The following is a 21,230-nucleotide window of genomic DNA, read 5'->3' as shown; positions in this document are numbered from 1 at the left end:
GAGATCATCTGTGGAGGCCGTCAACCCATACTGGATCATAGAGCAATATCGATGCAGAACTGCTGCACGGGGGCGAGTCATCGTCGGATTTGACTTCGCATCTCCACTGGCGGTCAGTAACCGACAAAGATAATACCCAAGTCGTGTGAGGAAAGAAAATGAGACAGCCGTGATCGTGGTACGCGCATGATGGAAAAGAAGCAATCGAAGACTCTAAATTTAAGACAACGTGATGCAAGGGAACAGCCGATGGCACCAGCACAGATTGTTCAGTTCGCTTTAATGAAAGTGTGAGCATATCGACGGTCCAGCCAACCGGGGTTTAGAAAAGCACTGGATATGATAGGCCGTACCGCGGGACTAGACACCTTAAGCTTCCCCACTAAACCCCGCCTGGCCAGCCCCGCCAGGATCTCTGCGAATCAGAGCCCCACGTGCCTGATACCCTGCAGATGACCGCCAGAAGAGGAAAGCACGTTGCAGGTTGTGATGCCTCGATAGGCCCGTGTGACTTGGGTGGACGAGGGAAGAGAGAGGCACCAGAGGCACGTTGCATCCATTCACGGTGCTCTGACTGGCATGGGGGTGAGTAATCAGGCGCACGTTTTAAGACGGGCATTCCCAGCTTCTCCTCCATCTCAAGAATCAGTCTCTCTGTTATTCACCCATTCCAGTCGATCAGAAGATAGATAGATACTATGTCGTTCTCCTCTATCAAAGGCCTTCTCTCCAACTACTCTCCAGTGTCCGAGGAGTTTCCTGCGGATCTGGAGAAGGACGCCCATGCTCCTCTCAATGACGGCGAAGCTTCCGGCTCGGCTGCCAAGCCGAAAGAGTCCAAAATCATCGATGGACGAACAGTGTCGGACGCCATCATCGGTCTTTCAGATGGCATGACAGTGCCCTTTGCTCTGACTGCCGGTCTTTCCGCGCTGGGTGACACCAAAGTTGTTGTGTTTGGTGGGTTGGCGGAGCTGATTGCGGGCGCCATTTCAATGGGACTGGGAGGATATTTGGGCGCAAAAAGTGAAGAGTGAGTTTTATAAATTGCTTTGCCAAATAGCTAAAAGGATTAAGCTGACAGTACAGACAATCCTACCGTGCTACATTAAAAGAAACCGAAAACGAAACCATCAAAAACCCATCTTCAGTCACAGAAACCATCTCCGACATCTTCGCCCCATATGAAATCCCCTCGGAACTCGTCGCCCAACTCACAACTCACCTCTCCTCCTCCCCCATGCTCCCTTCATTCCTCATGAACTTTCACCACACCCTCCCAGAGCCATCCGACTCGCGGGCCGTGATCTGCGCTTTGACAATCGCCCTGGGTTACTTTATCGGCGGCTTTGTGCCATTGCTCCCTTACTTCTTCGTAGGACCGAATGACGCATTTCTGGCGTTGCGTTGGTCGATTGCCACGATGATCGTCGCTCTCTTCCTGTTTGGGTACGGCAAGACCTGCTTTGTTAGTGGCTGGAAAGGTTCCCGAAATATCCGACGAGGTCTGATTGGAGGATTGCAAATGGTCCTGGTAGGAGGTATTGCGGCTGGCTCTGCTATGGGCTTGGTCAAGGGGTTTCAACTGCTGGCTTCTGATGGACAGTAATATGATTCGTATGATTTGTGTATGATCTGTTATTTAGCGTCTCATGGTTGGTGTTTTGGTTTTATTAAAAGAATTAGCGAAATTATACAATGCTAAATGATAGCATATGCAATATGTCCAGGTATATATGTGGAGAGCCGCTAGGTATTTTGCATGTCATGTACATATTTGCCTCAAACCTCCTCACAAGCTCTGCGCATAACACGCGTCAATAGGTATAAATAAATATTCTATTATGATCATTGTCTCTTGTTAACATAAACATCTTCTTTCTCTTCTATAGCTAGCTATCTATAAACTTATTGGCACGGGAAAGAGCTCGTATATTTTTCAAGGTACTATATGTCCAAAGGACAATGCAATTGCTACAGCTAGGTAGTTGACTAGTATAGTATATTATGAGTATGCCCGCCCAATTAAAGTACGCATAGCCTCCCCAAGCTCTTGAATCACTGGCCCTGAGCGAGGAAGTGTATGCCCTTTCCCAGTATCGAACATGATCGCGTTGTTTGGGTCGCATGTATTGTATAAAGCAAAGGCACCGTACCGGAAGGGATCTGCAGTAGGAGTATGGGTAAGCAAATAGCCAGAAGAAAGAAAGAAAGAAAGAAAGAAAGAAACGTACCATAGGCACCGACCACGTGCAAACTTGGGACGTCAACGAGGATGTCACGCTCATCTGACAACATAAAATCCCCGTCTGAAGAAACAGGTGGCCACCCCGTGAAGAATACCGCGCACTTGATCCGTCGTGGTCGTCCTGTATCCCACAGCCTCCTCTGCTCGTCCAGAATCAGACTGGCTGCCACCGAGGCACCTTCGCTGTAGCCAATGACACCCTCAATGTCTGGGTTCTCCTCCAGGGTGTCGTATAAATAATCCATGGCTGACTGGTGGTTATGCCAGAATACAGGGCTATCCCCCATCAGATCCCTCATCATGTCTTCTGGTGTCTCGCCGATGGGGGATTTTCGAACCCGACTGATCACCGTGTTCTCTGCCACTCCTCCATCATCAATCCATCGGTAGTATGGGCCTACTCCAAAGTACTTATCGAATTCTGTGAGCGACATGGCTGTTAGAACGTTGCACTCGCAATCAAAGACTGGCCTGTCTGTACGTACCTTGCGGAGGAGACACTGGCAAAGGAGCATTGATGTAGTGAAAAGAAGCCGCGTTGTCCGTCTCCATTTCCTTTCGCAGCGGTCCTGGACGTTTCAACTCAGTGAGATACTGTCAATCGCAGGGACGGGATTTCAAACTGAGAATCTACCTAGCTGGATGGAGATGTTCTGTGATAATCAGCTGGGTCCTTCGACCTCGACGGCTTCCACCCAGCTTACCTCGATGCTGCCAATGGCGCCATGAAGACATAGAAACTTCATCTTGTTGGTCTTAGCTGGTGATGAGGACAGAATATTCAAGTAGAGCAGAGATAGAATATGGAAGAGCAGACTTCAAGTAAGGCACTGCACTGCGTATCCCATGGTGATAGTCAACACAGGTTGAAACTACTGTAGTCTATCAAGGGCCTCTGCAGGAGAGATCAGACGAGATCGACAGCATTAATTATAGGAACTTGAACTTTAAGCGATGACAAGGACTGCAGAAGGTGAAGAAGGAAGACTCGAAGAAGTGAATGGGCCCCAATTTACGAATTTGATGATCAGGCAAGGGGCACTGTGCCCCCTCCCCCAGACCCAGCCTTTTTCTCAGAAGCAGGCTGGCATGTACTATACTACTACCCAGTTACTATCTCGGAATTAGAGAAGTGTGATTCTGCTATAGAGACTAAGGTAGTATTATTACCATCGATATAGCGCTCGGACTTGTTCCCTTGCCACTTAAAAGGCGGATATATTCGAAACGCTCGATTGAATGTTTGATGGAATGCATGATGAAATAGTTGATAAAATAGTACCTGGAATGCTTGATGGAATGCTCGATATACAATTGGATACATGGAGGGTCAGAGAGTTCACTGTAGAGAACATCAGTTTGCAATCGAAAGATCAGAAAGAGAAGCAGAGGAAAAAAACTATTTTATCCCCTACGTTGTATGCCATAGTAGAAGAGCTTATCTAATCCATCATGTGAGGGCAAAACCGTAAGCCTGTCCAATCAGAACGGCGCATCTGCTATGTTGTTTTGCCCATCTGAAACCTAATAGAGGCCTGCCACCTTACGCTGCGCTTCGCCTTCGTTAATAGCCCCCCCTTTATCCAGCTCAGCTTTGTTTTGCAGCTCATACCGTACCATCAGCCAGGCTCGGATCCTCGTGGCCAGATCACGCTTTATAACATAACCCATCATGGCCGGCTCATCTCGACCCCTACGATCTTCGGATGTCCCTTCTTTCATCTTCTTCCACATCCTGCACCGAGATCAACCATGAACGGTGCAGAGACAAACAGTGGGGATAATGGTGCGCCACAGCCCATTGCCATCATTGGCTATGCCTGTCGACTGCCAGGCCATGTCACATCTCCCCTTGATCTGTGGGAGCTCTGTACTCGGGGCCGCAGTGGCTGGTGTCCCATCCCCAAAGACCGTTTCTCCTTTGAATCCTTTCACCATCCTAATCCCTCCAAGACGGGGACCTTCAACCCCAAGGGGGGTTACTTCCTGGACGAGGATATAGCTCGTTTTGATGCCCCCTTCTTCAACTTGACGGTCCAAGAAGCTATATCGATGGACCCTCAGCAGCGACTACTACTGGAATGTTCCTACGAAGCGTTGGAAAGTGCCGGTGTCCCCAAGGAAGATCTCGCCGGACGAAACGTGGGCGTGTTTGTGGGCGGCAACTTCGCTGACTATGAGTTAAATAATGTCCGCGATGTCGAGACTATCCCCTTGTACCAGGCTACTGGTTGTGCGCCTTCCCTCCAGTCCAATCGTCTTTCCTACTTTTTCAACCTGCGCGGACCAAGTCTCACTGTCGACACTGCCTGCTCATCCTCCCTTGTCGCCTTGCATTATGCCGTCCAGAGTCTGCGTAGTGGTGAGTCCAAAGAAGCCATAGTTGGTGGATGCAGGCTCAATATCGTTCCTGATCTTTTCGTTTCCATGTCCATGTCACAGTGAGTGTCTAGACCCCCCATCCTTTCTAATTCTTCTAACAGTAGTCAGATTGTTCAACGATGACGGCAAAACTTTCGCATTTGAAGAAAGAGCAAAATCTGGTTTCGCACGAGGTGAGGGCGCAGGTGTTGTGGTGCTGAAGCCACTTGATGCTGCTCTGAGAGACCGAGATCCCATCCGCGCAGTTATTGCCAATTCTGGTGTAAATCAAGATGGAAGGACAAAGGGAATTACACTGCCGAATGGCGACGCCCAAGAAGAGCTTATCCGTCGCGTGTACCGTGAGGCTTATCTGAACCCGGAAGAGTGTGGCTTTGCAGAAATGCATGGCACTGGAACCAAAGCTGGTGACCCTATTGAAGCAGCAGGAGTTTATAGGGCGCTTGGACAGGGCCGGTCACCGGAAAACCCGCTCTATATTGGCTCGGTCAAATCCAACGTCGGCCACCTCGAGGGTGCAAGTGGTGTAGTCGCCATCATCAAAGCAGCCATGATGCTTGAACGTGGGTTAATTTTGCCCAATGCAGACTTTCGCCGACCAAATCCCAATATTCCTCTGGATGAATGGAATATGGCTGTCGCAACGACGCGGCCTTGGCCCCGAGGGAAGAAGTATGCGAGTGTCTCCAACTACGGCTTCGGCGGTACCAATGCCCACGTTGTACTCCAAAGGCCGCCCTTGCCAGCTGCAGCACCTAAAGATGATGTTGGAATGGACCCCAAACGCAAACTATTTCTGATCTCGGCCAACGACAAGGATTCCTTACGAGAAAGGATCAAAGATTATGGTATCTACTTCGAGCAGCATCCCGAAGTCTTTGAAAAGGCTCTCGTTGGAAACTTCGCCTACACTGTGGGTAACAAGATGTCCAATCTCTCATATCGGGTCGCAGTGTCTGCCACATCCCTGAATGAGCTTGGAATCCGCCTGGCACAGATGAAAGTAAATCCGGGTCGGGTTCTCGGAGCACCCACCATCACATTTGTCTTTACCGGTCAAGGAGCTCAATGGGCTCAGATGGGCATTCCTCTTATGCAAGAATACCCTGTCTTTGCATCGTCTCTGGAACGAGCCGATCACTGGCTACAGAACTTAGGAGCTGACTTTTCCCTTGTGGAGGTGTTGCAGAAGGACACCGACACTTCTGAAATCAACTTCCCTCATCTAAGCCAGCCAGCTTGCACAGCACTACAAATTGCACTTGTTGATCTGCTCCAGTCCTGGTGCATCAGTCCCACTTCTGTGATGGGGCATAGTTCTGGCGAGATCAGTGCAGCCTATGCGGCTGGTGTCTATGACTTGGAGGCGGCCATGACGCTTGCATATCGCCGGGGACAGACAACGCAGCTGCTGAAACAATCTTTCCCGGATTTGAAGGGTACTATGATCGCTGTTGGTGCTGGCTACGAAACTGTCAAGCCGATGCTGAAGAGTCTCCGTGGATACGCTACCGTGGCTTGTGTCAATAGTCCCTCAAGTGTGACCGTGTCCGGAGATGTGCCAGCAATTGATGAGTTGGAGAGGGCTCTACAAAGCAAGCAGCTCTTTAATCGACGCCTGAAGATTGACGTTGCGTATCACTCCGACCATATGAAGTACGTTGGCGAGACGTATTTGCGCTCAATCGAGGCTATCCACCCCTCCAGCTCGAGTACAGCTACATTCTATTCATCTGTCACTGGTGAAATCGCACACCCTTCGGATCTGGGCCCAGCGTACTGGGTTCGGAATCTCACATCGCCAGTTCTGTTCCCCCATGCTCTCGGTAAGATTTGCGCTAATGAGTCAAGCCGGCCCAATCTTATTGTCGAGGTTGGACCGCACTCTGCCCTCAAGGGCCCGATTATGGATACCTTGAAGAACTTAGGGCCGGCAGCCTCGAAGATCGGTTACTGTCCCACGGTCGTTCGGAATGCAGACCCAGTTCAATCTATCCTTGACACCGCTACCGCTGCCTACGTGAGAGGGGCAGTTCTTAACATGACAAACATAAACTTCCCTTGCACTGGTGCTCAGAACCGTTCATTCTTGACTGACTTGCCTCGATATCCTTGGCAGCATGGGGTGCGGTATTGGCATGAAGGCCGCATTGCACAAAAGCATACGACCAGAGACGGCACGAGAAACGACATCTTAGGTTTGATGGCAAACTACTCCAACGACCTAGAACCAACATGGCGAAATATCCTCCGTTTGGATGATGTTCCATGGCTCCGAGACCACAAAATGCAAGGAATGACTGTTTATCCATTGGCTGGCTTTCTAAGCATGGCCATTGAGGCTGCTCAAAGACGTGCAGCGCAACATGACATTCAATTCTCCCATTACGAACTACGGGAGGTACTTGTGGGATCAGCACTGGTGCTTACCGATGATACGGATGTCGAAACGACCATTTCTCTTCAGCCCTATGCCGAAGGCACTCGCGGCACCTCAGACACATGGGATGAGTTCCGGATTCACTCATGGAATACCAAGCGAGGCTGGACGGAGCATTGTTCCGGTATGGTTAGAGTTCGCGCGGCTCCAAAGCAACAGGCTGTTGTGGTTTCGAGCGCCACTGAGACTGAACACAATCACATCAAGACTCAAATTTCCAAAGTACAGGCTGCTGCCACTTACAAGATAGACTCACAGCACATGTACCAGGTCCTCACAGACCTGGGCGCCGGGTACGGCGGCACTTTCCAAGGCATTGAAAACTGCTTCGCCGACCCGTACCACTCGCGTGCGGATCTATACATCCGAGATACAAAAAGCGCTATGCCAAAAGAGTTCGAAACGCCATTAGTCGTCCATCCAGCTTTCCTTGACGGCTTGTTGCATCTTGTCTGGCCCATTCTTGGTCAAGGCAGAATGGAACTAGATACACTCTACATGCCAACAATGATCAAACACATGTCCATCACTCGCCATGTACCATCTGCGGCTGGTGAGTCCGTCAAAGTCTACGGCAAGGGAAAGCCCAGTCAACCGGTGGTGGAACCCACCAAATTCGATCTCTTTGCAACTCCGAAAGGCTCCACCGAAGCACTGATCGCGATGGAGGGTCTTGTCATGACACCAATCAGAGATTCTGGTGCTGGTGCAGGCGAAGAAGCCCGCAAACTGTGCTACAAGTTTCAGTGGCAGACATTACCCGAGCCTGAGAGTTCTATCAATGGGGAAGTCGAAACCAACGGTCATGTCACTTCCAATGGTCAATCCAAGACGAACGGTGAAACTCTCGCTAATGGATATGTTCATGTGAATGGAAATGACAGCATTGAGAACCCGCAGGATATTTTAATCACACAGTTTGGTGAGCCTGATGGCATTGCTGATCAATTAAATGGTCTCATTGACAGTGCACCATTTCCCTGGAGGCCATCAATCTCTGAGTTGGATAAACTCAACAGCACACAGAAACACGTTATCGTTCTTCAAACCGGAGCGAGCTCGCTGCGGGATCTTACGCCAGACCTATTTGAAAGTATCAAAAAGACATTACTTGATGCCTCCCATGTTCTTTGGGTATATCGAACGGATATGCCTGATGCCCAGATGAGTGTCGGTCTCGCTCGCACTTTGCGGTCTGAGAGAATGGCCAAGATCGCCACTCTTGGGTTGAACCCTGAGGACCTCAAGCAGCCTGCAGAGCCGGTTTTCGCTGCCATGGATGCATTATGGCCAGTTGATGGTACAGAAGCTTGTCGGGATTTCGAGTTTAAGAGCAAAGACTCCCAGCTCCTCGTCCTACGTGCCGTGGAAGATGATGCGGCCAACTCCTTCGTCCACAGTGAAACCCATGACTTGACAATATCATCTCAGCCATTCAGCCAGCCTGATCGGCGTCTCAAAATCCAAATTGGTAGCCTGGGTGCTCTTGACTCTCTATACTTTGTGGATGACGAGCCGAATCCTTTGGGCGACGATGACATCGAGTTCGAAGTCAAGGCTACTGGTCTTAACTTTAAAGACATTGTGGTCTCCATGGGCCAATTGGCACAGCCATACATCGGTATCGAGTGTACTGGTGTCATTTCATCTGTTGGTGCAAATGTGAAGGATCTCAAGGTTGGCCAACGAGTCATGGCTATGCCACATGGCGGCTTTTCAACATACGCACGATGCCGCGGCACGAGTGCCGTGCCGATCCCGGCCAGCATGTGCTTTGAAGTGGCTGCCACGGTGCCTGTTGTGTTCTGCACTGCGTATTATGCGCTCTTCGATCTGGGGAAACTGATCCCCGGTGAACGGGTTCTGATTCATGCCGGTGCTGGTGGTGTGGGCCAGGCTGCGATCATGTTGGCACAGATGATCGATGCCGACATCTTTGTGACAGTTGGCAGCCCTGAGAAGAAAGAGTTCCTCATGTCGCAGTACTGCATCCCGGAAGACCGAATTTTCTACAGTCGTGATACTTCATTTGCTCGTGGAATCCGGAGAGCCACCAATGGCGAGGGGGTAGATGTCGTGGTTAATTCGCTCGCAGGCGATCTTCTTCGGGAGACATGGGAGAGCCTGGCGCCGTTTGGCAGGTTTATTGAAATTGGCAAGGCAGATATCACGAAGAATACTCGTCTGGACATGCTTCCGTTCGAGTACAATGTCACCTTTTCGTCCGTCGACTTGACCAAGGTTGCCCAGTACAAGCCTCAACTGATGAAGCGTCTTTTGAATGACGTCTGTCGCTTGTTCACCTACAGAGCTGTGAAGCCCATATCCCCTGTGACCACATTCCCGATTTCAGATATTGAGACAGCTTTCCGAACGCTGCAAACAGGAAAGAGTATGGGAAAGATTGTGGTTTGTCCTCATCCAGGTGACCAAATTAAGGTAAGCAATGTCAATCATGTCAAAACATGTCAAAACATTCACGCTGACTCTTTTAGGCGGTGACACCCAAGAGCAGTTCCGCGGCTTTGAGGCCTGATGCCTCGTATATCCTGATCGGTGGCACTGGAGGCTTGGGAAGAAGTATGGCCAAGTGGATGTCATCGAAGGGTGCAAGGAACATTGTGCTCGTGTCACGTAAAGCGTCTGTTAACGACAAGGTACAGGGGTTGATCGACGAGCTCGCCACCAAGGGCACACGAGTCATTGTCAAGGCGTGTGATGTTGGCAGTCGGCAATCCGTCGAATCCCTCGTTAAGGAGCAGATGAAGGACTTGCCCCCTGTACGTGGCGTGGTACACGGTGCAATGGTGCTTCGTGTAAGTCCCGCCATTTTACTCTGTTTGCTCCTTTTTACTGACATTTTTAGGACATGCTCTTTGAGAATATGACTCTGGATGACTTTCAAGCTGTGACCGCAGGAAAAGTCGAAGGAGCATGGAACCTACATTATGCGCTGGCCGAGTCACCCGTTGACTTTTTCATTGCTCTTTCTTCGGTGGCGGGTGTGGTTGGCAACCGTGGACAAGCTGCATACTCGGCGGCTAATGTGTTCCTTGACGGGTTTATGGAATATCGCCGAGGACTGGGTCTGCCGGGAACATCGATCGACCTGGCGGCGATTCGCGATGTGGGGTACCTGGCCGATATTGACTCTAAGCGACGAGAAGAAGTGTTGAAGAACCTGGGTAGTTCAACGGTGGACGAGTCAGAGGTGTTGGCGCTCCTGGCAGCGGCTATTTCAGGCAACCTCGACAAGTCCTGCTCCGGACAATGCATTACGGGGCTCAGCCTTGCAGACTCGCTGGAGACATTTTGGGCACAAGACGCCAAGTTCAGCGTGCTGTATGAGGCAGCCAAGGCTCAGCAGGGCGACAGCGCCAACCGTGATGGGCCAGCGGTGCCACTCCAGGTATTGTTACGGAAAGCGTCATCCAAAGAGGAAGCACTACAAGCATGCTACGAGGCGCTGGCCGCCAAGCTCGCGCAAGTGCTGGTGATATCGCTGGAGGATATGGATGGGTCGATCACGGTGGCGTCGCTAGGGCTGGACTCGTTGGTGGCGATTGAGATTCGCAACTGGATTGCTCGTGAGGCCAATGCCAATGTGCAAGTGCTGGAGCTGCTGTCCAGTGGGTCATTGATGGCACTGGCTGAGATGATAGTGAGCAAGTCGCCGGCGTGTACTTTGAATGAATGAATGAGCTGTATAATGTGTTGATCTACTTGTTTAATGTTGTTGGTTATTCCTTATATACATTTAGATCAGTCTAATGGTATATATTCTTTACAATGTTATGCTACATGTGCAATAGAACATCTTATTACTAGTAAAAGAAAGAAAAGATCAAGAGATTGAACTAACGATTGTGTGACCACACTTGTTTCAACTCTGCATTGGAATGCATGTTGGGGATAACCTCGCTCATTCCTGGAAGTCAACTTATCAATCGGGTCACGTTAGTTGCAGATATGATTGAACTGGAATTTATTTCCTATCCAGATAGGCGTTATTCGGTGATGATTTCCATCCCTTGATGAGTTGTACTAACATCCGTCTGACGATGGAAGATGTCACTGTCAACTATATCAACTATATCAAGTTATATATCTGTTACACAGCCATGTCACTTTCAGCAGAATCAATCTGCTCGATTGAATATAAATGAAGTGATCGTAGTCTGCACGTACATCTCTATCATTAGTATCTATATTTACTATATATCAATATGCCGTATAAACCAGGATTCTTCTAACATTTTGCTCTGTGGACAACCAGCCTTTTGGTCTCTTTTGCATTTCTTGGATATCTTTCCTAATTCTATATTTATCTTAGTTACAGTTACGGCGGTCGTTAGAGAATGAACAAGGTGAAGGAGAAGCTGGGGAGAGGGACTTTTTGTCGAATTTGATTGCGAGCAAGTCGTTTGATGAGGACGCTATTCCGCAGATATTCACTATTTTAGCTGCGAGGTGAGTTCCATTCCCATTTGGAAAAATGAAGGTATACTGATGAGACACAGCTATGAATCGACTGGAGGCACTCTGAGCTGGGCCATCTATGCTCTAGCCACCCATCCAGGCATCCAGACAGCCCTACGAGAAGAGCTATCCACAGCCAGATCTCCGAAGACAACTACGAAGGCCTCCCCTCCTCAACGCCCTCATCATCGAAACCACCCGCTTCTATCCCTCCTTCTCTCTCCTCCGCAAAGCCATCCGCAACACAACCATCCCCAACCGCTTCGTCCCCACAGGAACCTACATCGGCATCTGCCCGAAAGCCATCAACCACGCCCATTACCTCTGGGGGCCCGACGCCACGACATTCAACCCAGAACGCTGAATCGACCGATCTGACGCCGCGCGGCCAAAAATAAACGCGCACAGGGGCGCCCCGTCGGCGATTTGCATGCTGTCGTACATCTACGGGGCGCGGAGCTGTGTCGGGCGCGGACGGGGCGTTGGCGCAGATGTGAAGACAGATTGCGTTAATTGTGGAGAGGTTTGGGATAGAGACTAAGGATGAGCAGGTTCCTAGGCAGACGGGGACTACGCCTTCGTTGGATTTGAGGATGAGTTTTGTGAGGTTGCTCGATGTGTAGGTAGTTCTATACGGATATTTCCGCATATAGATCGAGATGAAGAATGCTACGGTCATACATGCATGACATCATACATGCCAGTTACATTTTTGAACGATTTGAAACATTGTTGTATTCATTAGTCGGAATATAGAAATCGATGTTTTATCCAGTAATGCTGATGGATATATGTAGGGCTGTTTCATAACTGCCAAGATGGCAGTGACAATATATAGTCAGTAGGAGTCAGTGGATTAGGCAGTTGAATTATAGAAGATATATATATTCATCTTAATATATTGTATTATGGCTTTTATAAGGCTTAATGAAATCATCTCACCTCAGCTTCAGCATCAGCAGCCAATCAAGACCAGCACGAGGGATAATAATAGCATGAAGCTGCTTAAACTTTGGTGCTGCACCGCCTCATCTACATGTATGTTGACTTGTACATGGTCAATAAAATAGATACAGATAAAAGTATGGAAGAAGGAAATGGAAATGGAATATCCCCGCATTATGAAATATAACCGTAATGAGTATGATGTTGATGGCCTTATCGACGATGTTGCAGTGGTGATGTAGCATGATGTCGTCGATGAGTCTGGCATGATGTAATGTGGGTATGTTGCATGATTTACTTTTACTACACAGTATGGTTTGTATCTTGATATGGATATGATATTGATAACTGTTTGATATTGATATTGTACTCTGTATCCAGTCTACTCTAACCTGATAATCTGAAGTCTGAATATTGTGTGTTGATATTAAGTTTGCATATCAAGGCAGACTCCAAAGCTTTGACCCATCGGCATATCCACTCCAGGCCTCCGTATTCTATAATAATAACCTCCTGTTCCTGAATCATCCTGATTTTATTCTTATTCGGTATTCTTAAACGGTATTCTTTAAATTATGTTCAGACAGTGTTTTATTAAATATTCAGATGAGAAACAGCATAGCCTACTGTTGAATGCTGAGCCTTGCTAGGCTGCTGCATCCCGTGCGGCTTGCCGGACTGCCACGATCTCCTGTACATTATTACATATGCAGTACCGTATTGTATTTTTCCCTCGTGTGAGACCTGCAGCAGTCCAAGCCAAAATTCAATATCTATTATTCAATATTCAATATTCAATCATCTCATCTCACATCTGATTCAACCATCTTCAATCAGCATATAGCATATAGCATATAGCATATAGCATACAGAATATAAAATATAACAGAGTATACAGCTAATAAATATCAATCCGAATAGCTATGGTAGCAGGTAGCTACGATCAGGGATGTTTGATTGGGACCTTCATTGAAAAGCACTGCAATTTACCCTCACTATCCACGACCGGCGGATCTTGGCCGCAGCTCCAGTCGGCGATTTCTTTGGTCCGCCGCCGCTGACGGTGGGTCTCTGGAAATTGGTCCTGGCAATCCTCGCCCTCCCATTGGCTGCCTTTCTCAACAAGTGGGCCGGAAAAGGGACAGCGTATCGCCGGTATCCGTCACATATTTTCATTTCCCTCTGAATCCTGATTCCATCCGGTTGTTCCGCTGTATCCGCGTCATGTGCCTGAGGCAGAACATGCACCATATGGGTAAACTATGTGTAAATATGGGTAATTTACCACTGGAAAATTCAGGCACCTCGGGACACAGCAATGCCCGCGCCGAGAATCCGAGTGCCCTCCCGCCCCAAACAGGTATGGGCCTCCCTGGCTCTGCGCCCAATGGGGTTAAGCCGCATCGATAGCCCACTACAACAGGACTAGTCGTTGACCTCATGATACCTGATTCTTACCAGGCCCCGTAATACGAATACGACTGTACCCGCCCTGCTCCGTCGCTCTTCACTAACGATAGAGCCTTTCTTTATGGGGTCACCAAGCAAATTCTCTCTCGCTATCCAGTATCCCATCTTTTTCTTTTCTCTTTCTTCTTTTCTCGTCCTCGTTGCTTTCTTTCTCTTCTCCCCTCCATCTTCTCTCCTCCAACTCTCCCGTCTACGCCTCTCCTCTCCGGCTCTCTCCTGCGTTCTCTCCGGTGCTTCTTTCTCTGACGCCCTTGCCTGTCCGCCTTGCATCAGAAGAGACACCCTTGCAACGTGACCTCCCACAACATCCTCGTTTTGGAGACCCGGAGCTTGCTTGCTTGCTTACTGTTTCACTTTTGCTTCTTCCTTGTCGACGCGCCTGTCGGATCCAGCGTGCCAGCTGTTCGTCCCTTTTCAGCCGCGCCCTCCCCCTCTCCTCGACTTTGAACGACCCCCTTTCTGTTCGTCTCCGCCTGGCAAACCTGCCCTTTCCATCCATCCCCCGTTGGGCGGCTTGTTACCCTTTCTTTCTTCCGATATTCTCGCCCTCGCGGCTTCAATAGATCGAAAAAGGAAAAAGAACAAAAGAGGCTACTTTTCAATAGAGTCTCATTCCAGAGACTCTTGTTGCCGCCATGAATTCCGCCCTTCCCTCTTGGAAGGACCGTACGCAAAACCAGTTTGGCAAGCTTCAGATCCAGGTGCCATGGCGTTCAATTCAGCTCCTCGTTCCTCATCGCATGCGCCGCAAGATCCGCTCCAAGTTGCGCAGTCGGATATCCCCTACCACCTCGATTTCCACCCTGCAAACTTCCTTCTCCCCCGCCGATACTCTCCGGTCGCTACAAAGTCATCGATGGACCGTCTATGACTTTCAATACTTGCTGCTGTTGATCGTGTGCATTTTCTCGCTCACCATCATCGAATCGCCCGGCCCGCTCGGAAAGACTTCCATGTTCACTTTGCTCGTCTTTTCGCTTTTGCTGCCCATTACTCGTCAATTTTTTCTGCCTTTTCTGCCAATCGCTGGTTGGCTTTTGTTTTTCTATGCTTGCCAGTAAGTCTGCCCCAAGAAGCAAAAAGAAAGAATGGTTGCTCATTTCAACAGATTCGTCCCTAGTGAATGGCGCCCCGCTATCTGGGTCCGCGTGCTTCCGGCTCTCGAAAACATCCTTTACGGTGCCAACATTAGCAACATCCTGTCTGCTCATCAGAATGTGGTTCTCGACGTTCTGGCTTGGATCCCTTACGGTCTCTGCCACTACGGTGCGCCCTTTGTGGTCTCGATGATCATGTTCATCTTCGGTCCTCCCGGCACTGTCCCACTCTTCGCCCGGACCTTCGGCTACATCAGCATGGCCGCTGTGACTATCCAGCTTGTGTTCCCTTGCTCGCCCCCGTGGTACGAGAACTTGTACGGCCTCGCTCCGGCCGACTACTCGATGCAGGGTAACCCCGCCGGTCTTGCTCGCATTGACAAGCTCCTGGGTATCGACCTGTACACCTCCGGTTTCAAACAGTCCCCGGTCGTGTTTGGCGCCTTCCCTTCTTTGCATGCAGCAGACTCGACTCTGGCGGCTCTCTTCATGAGCCAGGTCTTCCCCCGTTTGAAGCCTTTGTTTGTCACCTACACCCTCTGGATGTGGTGGGCAACCATGTACCTCTCGCACCACTATGCTGTTGACTTGGTCGGTGGCGGTCTCTTGGCCACCATTGCCTTTTACTTTGCCAAAACCCGCTTCATGCCCCGTGTGCAAACCGACAAGATGTTCCGCTGGGACTACGACTACGTGGAATTCGGTGACTCCGCTCGCGAATACGGCTACGACTTGGCCGGTCTTGAAGGAGAATTCAACCTCGACAGCGATGAGTGGACTGTTGGTTCCTCATCTTCGATTTCCTCTGGCTCTCTGAGCCCTGTGGATGACCACTACTCCTGGGAGGGCGAGACCTTGGCTTCTCCTGGCTCCGACCTCGAATCTGGACGACATATGATCAGTCCATGATTTGATCCGACCGACCATTCCGGTCCAGCCTTGCGCATTGCTGCATTATTTTTTGGGACGGCGTTTTAATTGACGACTTGCTGGTTTATTTGCATTGAGCAGATTTCGACACATACAAATTTTAATACACCAACCGCCTGTATGGTGGTTTTTACGCCTCGTTTTGCTTTGGATGGGATTACCTGGATACGCTCTTCTCTTCGACTTGTACATGCATTTTTTTCATTCAACCAGATGGGAATGACCCATCGAACCTCCGTCGATAATATTAATTCCAGTGATGATGGAATCCGTCCAGCCTTTTGGTTTTCGGCTGCCTCGGTCCCGCCTCACTGTTGGAGACGTTCGCTTGTACACATTATTTCTGGGCATCCAGAACGAACATTTTTATTCGATTCCGACTTTCGTCATTCGCTTTTATATTCTTTACTGGTCGGGCACTTTTGATTCTTTTGCCCTTTTTACGCTCGGCCAGCTGCACAAACTTTATTTCGTGTCGATCGCTCACACACGGCGCCTGGGATTGGGACACATCATGGGAAACAAAAAGTTTCGGCGCCTTTGCTTGCACTACACTCGCTGTGCATTAGAAGGGATTCATGTTTTAATTAACGACTGTTTGCATTGGGCATATAGAGAGAGGGGACGGGAGGACCTTCTACACTTCTTTTATTCGACGGTCCTCCCTGAAACATACCTTCGTTTGAAATTTGCTGGACCGTGGATTCGTCTGTCAGGCCAAACACGGATGACCAAATTGGAGGAGACTGGGCCAATTGCATTTGGTTCCATGAGGGGCCAAGGGGAAGGATGCTTGACGGAGACATCTATACCCATACGACTTGCTTTGATTCTCACGCTATCGGGATCACACCGACTTTCGACATCCTACGCTGCACAAGACTTATATACAAGCCAGACACTATTTTTACCTGTCTGCGTCTCTTACTCTGGGGTTGGAGCATCCTATACCTAAAGTTTGGCGATGGTGGTCGTGGGATTGTTGGTCTATCCTTAGCATTATTATTATATCATTAATAATAATCAGATAGTGTTATGATTTATGAACTTTGTACATTAATATCTGCTCCCTTTGTATACATTTAATCCACGATTTAGATTCTTCAAAACCTGACTAACGTGTAGATGGATAAACCGGATCCAAGGTAACTCGCCTCCGAGCGGAGACTCGAGCTTCCCTGATCCAGCAACGGCGATCATCTCGCCTGGGCGGCAAGATGCAGCGCGAGCAAAACGAGCGGCACAGGCCACGATCACCCAAATGATCATCGGATGCATAGGTCTCCGAACCCCGCTATCATCAGAAAGCCTGACTGCATAGATACTAGTGAATACTGACTGACTAGGAGACTAAGAGTGCTACTGGAAAACGCTAGCCACCCCGCCGTGACCACACAGACATCTCGTACATGCATACCTAGCACCGAGCCCTTAGCACACTAGACTAACTACCCAGACCAGACTAGACTGACTAGCTCAACCAGATAGTGAAGTTAGGATCTACGCACCCGGGCATCTAACTGGCCAGGTTTAAGTTTTGGTCTGATTTATTTTCGGTGGTTGGGAGTGTTGTTGGGCAGAGAGACACAGCTGAGCTTGATTTGGCTGAATCATGAATGTGAATGTGATGGGATGAGATGGATGGGATTATTCGGACTTTTCCCCGCACAGGACCAGGATCAGTAAGTACTGTATGGGATACGATACGATCGAATACGACTGCTATCTATCCGAGCAGTTAGTATCTAGCTGGGTAGTTAGTTATCTGTGTATGCATGTTTACTTTTTTGGATATCATCATATCGTGCCATATCATATCATAAAGTTAGTTTTTTCAGCATGCTAGATATCTTGCATGTGATTGAGACTCTTGTGACCTTGTCAGAAGCAATGATGGATATATTGATATTGACCTCTATCATAGGAATACATTAATCTAGTAATATTGACATGGGTGCGGGTGTATAATAATCGAGGGACGGTCGTTACTGTTTGTCGGTTACTCTTCGTAGATCTGGACCCGGTCGGCGTATTCTTTGATTCTCGAGACAAAGGTTTCTTCGATGAGGTCGCCTTGTCCGCCTGCGACGCGGAGGATGAGTTCGTTTAGAGAGGCGCGGCCGAGGATATCGACGTGGTCGCCTGTTTTGATCAGCATGAATGACTTGATGGATAGTTGGAAGAGAGGAAATACCTGTGTTGGGACCACCACGGGGTGAAAATCGGTCAGGCTCGTGAGGCATCTCGTAGACCTTGATTTTCACCCCGGCCGGGTTGTACCGTTTGATGTTCCAGCCCTTGGAACACATGTAGCCCGTGCTGATGAGGTTGACGGTGCCGTCGCCTTCGCCCATGTGGACGCCGTGGTCGACACCTTCGTTGTTGGTGACTGTGGTGTCGATGCTCACGTTGAGATTCACCAGCGGGTCGCGCTCTTCCTGGTAAAAGTAGCTGCGTTCGGTCGGTTTGCCCACGCCGTAGAAGCAGTAGATCTTCATGTCTGGGGCGAGCGGGAGACGGGCCTCGAGGGGGTTAAGCCAGGTGCGCGGGTCTTTCTCGTTGGCTTCGACTTCCTTGGTTGTATGCGCGACTCCGTGCGAGTAGCTGCCCAGGACCTGCTCGCGGTACCAGGCTTCGCTGTGGTTGAAGAGGTACGACAAGCTTTCCGTTGTGGTCAGGTTCTTGCGCGTCAGGGACGAGTTGCTTTCGCGGAAATTCAACAGGTTCCCGAATGTCATGGGCTGACCGGGCTGGTCATCAGGCGCCCAGGTGGAATTGCCCCAGACGGCCTCTCCGCCCTTGGGAAGCATGCTGGAGATTCCGGGCATCGCGCGGAAAATCTCTGCTCTCTCCTCCTTGGAGAGGAACTTTTCCAGCCCGTACACGGCGAATGCGTTCAGCTGGGCTGTATCGCGCATTTCACCGGACAGCACGGCTGTCAGGCCCTTGACGGCGCCTAGCATGCATCCGCTGATATTGACCCAGGAGGCGATGTGTTTGTTGACCCAGTCTTTGCCTCCCTTCCCGTGGTCCTCGCTTTCGACCCATTTGAAAAAGTACAGCACAACCTGCGAGCCCATGCTATGCGAAGCCAGCGTCACCTTTTCGCCCTTCACCTGCACGGCCGTTTCAATGTACGACTTGAGCCGACTGAAGTACTGATCGCGAATCTCCAGGTTCGGGTACGATAATCTCCAGTCATACGCGGCGGTAAACGCATTGGTCGGGTCGTATCCGATGGTCGCGAGATTCTCCAAGATCTTATTCCAAATCCAGTACCCCGTGATGAAGAAGTCGGTAGCGTCGAAGCCCTGCGCGGCCCGTAGCTTCACCCCCGGAGGATCCAGACCAGTCGTCTTGTCCAACATGACATGGTTCTTCCATTCCGCCTTATCCATAACCAAAGCCCGCATCATGCTCCAGCTACCCCATAGTCGTCTGCGAAAGTACTGGCGCGAAGACGCCCCAGTTCCCCAGCTTTCGAGACCGGTCGAGATTACACCGGGGATCATGACGACGGGGTGTTTGGCCTCGATACCCTGCGATTGGAGGTGTAGACCGACGGAGAAGGGGTCGTAACTGACGGCTTCGCGTTCATGTTGCTACAATTCTGAAATTAGACACACGGGATCTTGTGTAACTGCGCAATTGAGTATAGACATACCGAAAACTCCCTCGCATCCTTCACGATACCCTGCGGAATCACATCGATCAAAGACTCCAAATCCAGAAGCGAATCGAGACTGATAACATCCTGCTGGTTGGCGAAGAAGAGCGCGATAAAGACACCAAAAATGCCCCCCAGTACAAAAATCAGTCCATTCCGACGCTTGCTCCGCGGTTTCGGCACGAATTGCTTGACTTGTGCATCGGGGGCGGCTGCTGCGACCGTCGAGGCGGGGGAGGTTTTGGTGTCGTCGCGAGACGAGTCCGTGGACTGGACATCGTCCTTGGCCAAGCGACGGCGGAGCATCAAGGGCGACCGCCAGGAAAAGGGCTGGGTTGAAGGACAGGTCTGGCGGTCAATGCCAGTTTAATAAACCGAGATAATGGATGGGTAATGAGCACGAGAATACCCCAGGGATAGGGAGGAAAGCAAAGGTTGGGACAGAAAAATAAACCATGCAACTTTTCTCGACACTCCCGCCAACGCCGGGATATCACATGGTAAGGAACCCTTAGACGTCATGAAAACCCACACCACCACCACTGCATCTCTCCGCCATCCAACCCCTCGCCCTCCACCCACAACCAGTAGCTACAGCTACAGCTGCACCATCCCTCCCCTCTCCGCCTCTACTCCATGAGTCCGCTGAGGCGGCCGCAATGAGCCAGGATGCTTCTCCCGCCAGCGGGGCCGCGGCACCGTCCGACCTCCGCTACGTGCAGTACGACGGTTCGCGCGAGAACGAATACCTCGGTGCAATGCGCCAACTGATCTCCAAAGACCTCTCCGAACCCTACAGCATCTACGTCTACCGATACTTTCTCTACCAATGGGGCGAACTGTGTTTCATGGCCATGGACGACCAGAGACCCGATGACCCCATGGTCGGCGTCGTCGTTTCGAAACTCGAGCCGCACCGCGGCGGGCCTTTGAGGGGTTACATCGCCATGCTGGCCGTGAGCGAAGAGTATCGGGGTCGGGGGATAGCGACGCGGTTGGTGAGGATGGCTATCGATGCGATGATTGCGGGGGATGCGGATGAGGTTCGTGGAGTAACCCGCGTATTCGTGCTTCGATACTTACTGACTCTATAGATCGTGCTCGAAACCGAAATCACAAATACGGCCGCTATCAAACTTTACGAGCGACTGGGATTCTTGCGCAGTAAACGTCTACATCGATACTACTTGAACGGAAACTCTGCCTACCGGCTGGTTTTATATCTGAAAGAAGGCGTTGGAGCTATTCGAACATCTATGGATCCATATGGTGCTCCTATCGCTGAACATCGACCTTCGCTGCCCGAGGCACTTGCTGCTCCTCCACCGGCCGTGCTTCATGGGAATGGCGGAATTTTATAGATTATGCAATAATGACAATAGACTCGGAATGATTGATGATTGCTCGTACTTCAGTTAGGAGAGAGGATGTTTGATTGATCTCTATTCTATTGATGATTAAATGTTTGATGCTATATATACATTGAGCCATTCCACATGATCAGAAAGACAAGGTTGGAGAATTTTGTATATTGACATAATGTACAACACATGCAATGGGTTAGATGGGATT

General features: G+C 49.9%; 9 protein-coding genes across 9 annotated transcripts; 5 read left to right on the top strand and 4 right to left on the bottom strand.

Annotated features, from left to right (window-relative positions):
* Positions 1 to 698: 698 nt before the first annotated feature.
* ASPWEDRAFT_104449 (VIT1/CCC1 transporter family protein) lies at positions 699 to 1,609 on the top strand (the record flags this gene model as incomplete). Its single annotated transcript, XM_040827644.1, has 2 exons — positions 699 to 1,033; positions 1,090 to 1,609. 2 exons carry the CDS (start codon positions 699 to 701, stop codon positions 1,607 to 1,609), a joined length of 855 nt encoding a protein of 284 aa, XP_040692796.1.
* Positions 1,610 to 2,005: 396 nt separating this feature from the next.
* Positions 2,006 to 2,994, bottom strand: ASPWEDRAFT_105685 (uncharacterized protein; the record flags this gene model as incomplete). Its single annotated transcript, XM_040827751.1, has 4 exons — positions 2,006 to 2,166; positions 2,235 to 2,669; positions 2,734 to 2,830; positions 2,935 to 2,994. 4 exons carry the CDS (start codon positions 2,992 to 2,994, stop codon positions 2,006 to 2,008), a joined length of 753 nt encoding a protein of 250 aa, XP_040692795.1.
* Positions 2,995 to 3,801: 807 nt separating this feature from the next.
* Positions 3,802 to 10,877, top strand: ASPWEDRAFT_149949 (type I polyketide synthase). Its single transcript, XM_040829580.1, has 4 exons — positions 3,802 to 4,689; positions 4,739 to 9,509; positions 9,566 to 9,886; positions 9,937 to 10,877. Exons 1-4 carry the CDS (start codon positions 4,001 to 4,003, stop codon positions 10,765 to 10,767), a joined length of 6,612 nt encoding a protein of 2,203 aa, XP_040692794.1. The 5' UTR covers positions 3,802 to 4,000; the 3' UTR covers positions 10,768 to 10,877.
* Positions 10,878 to 11,301: 424 nt separating this feature from the next.
* On the bottom strand, positions 11,302 to 12,357 carry ASPWEDRAFT_36840 (uncharacterized protein). The gene has a single exon (XM_040834555.1). It carries the CDS (start codon positions 12,226 to 12,228, stop codon positions 11,704 to 11,706), a length of 525 nt encoding a protein of 174 aa, XP_040692793.1. The 5' UTR covers positions 12,229 to 12,357; the 3' UTR covers positions 11,302 to 11,703.
* A 387-nt stretch (positions 12,358 to 12,744) lies between these two features.
* Positions 12,745 to 14,234, bottom strand: ASPWEDRAFT_66004 (uncharacterized protein; the record flags this gene model as incomplete). The annotated part of the gene is made up of 4 exons (XM_040838832.1): positions 12,745 to 13,238; positions 13,307 to 13,321; positions 13,485 to 13,754; positions 13,953 to 14,234. The coding sequence occupies 4 exons, from the start codon at positions 14,232 to 14,234 to the stop codon at positions 13,089 to 13,091; spliced, it is 717 nt and encodes a 238-aa protein (XP_040692792.1). The 3' UTR covers positions 12,745 to 13,088.
* Positions 14,235 to 14,599: 365 nt separating this feature from the next.
* On the top strand, positions 14,600 to 15,970 carry ASPWEDRAFT_103559 (phosphatase PAP2 family protein; the record flags this gene model as incomplete). Its single annotated transcript, XM_040827575.1, has 2 exons — positions 14,600 to 15,021; positions 15,073 to 15,970. 2 exons carry the CDS (start codon positions 14,600 to 14,602, stop codon positions 15,968 to 15,970), a joined length of 1,320 nt encoding a protein of 439 aa, XP_040692791.1.
* A 94-nt stretch (positions 15,971 to 16,064) lies between these two features.
* On the top strand, positions 16,065 to 16,996 carry ASPWEDRAFT_356200 (uncharacterized protein). Its single transcript, XM_040834264.1, has one exon. It carries the CDS (start codon positions 16,251 to 16,253, stop codon positions 16,944 to 16,946), a length of 696 nt encoding a protein of 231 aa, XP_040692790.1. The 5' UTR covers positions 16,065 to 16,250; the 3' UTR covers positions 16,947 to 16,996.
* A 994-nt stretch (positions 16,997 to 17,990) lies between these two features.
* On the bottom strand, positions 17,991 to 19,964 carry ASPWEDRAFT_168980 (phospholipid:diacylglycerol acyltransferase; the record flags this gene model as incomplete). The annotated part of the gene is made up of 3 exons (XM_040830376.1): positions 17,991 to 18,133; positions 18,186 to 19,593; positions 19,656 to 19,964. The coding sequence occupies 3 exons, from the start codon at positions 19,962 to 19,964 to the stop codon at positions 17,991 to 17,993; spliced, it is 1,860 nt and encodes a 619-aa protein (XP_040692789.1).
* A 353-nt stretch (positions 19,965 to 20,317) lies between these two features.
* On the top strand, positions 20,318 to 21,019 carry ASPWEDRAFT_57628 (peptide alpha-N-acetyltransferase MAK3; the record flags this gene model as incomplete). Its single annotated transcript, XM_040838339.1, has 2 exons — positions 20,318 to 20,701; positions 20,753 to 21,019. The coding sequence occupies 2 exons, from the start codon at positions 20,318 to 20,320 to the stop codon at positions 21,017 to 21,019; spliced, it is 651 nt and encodes a 216-aa protein (XP_040692788.1).
* Between the last annotated feature and the right edge of the window lie 211 nt (positions 21,020 to 21,230).

This window comes from Aspergillus wentii, assembly GCF_001890725.1.
Source record: "Aspergillus wentii DTO 134E9 unplaced genomic scaffold ASPWEscaffold_2, whole genome shotgun sequence".
NCBI lineage: Eukaryota > Fungi > Ascomycota > Eurotiomycetes > Eurotiales > Aspergillaceae > Aspergillus > Aspergillus wentii.
Note: the sequence above shows the minus strand (reverse complement) of the source record. Positions and strands in the feature narration are given on the sequence as shown.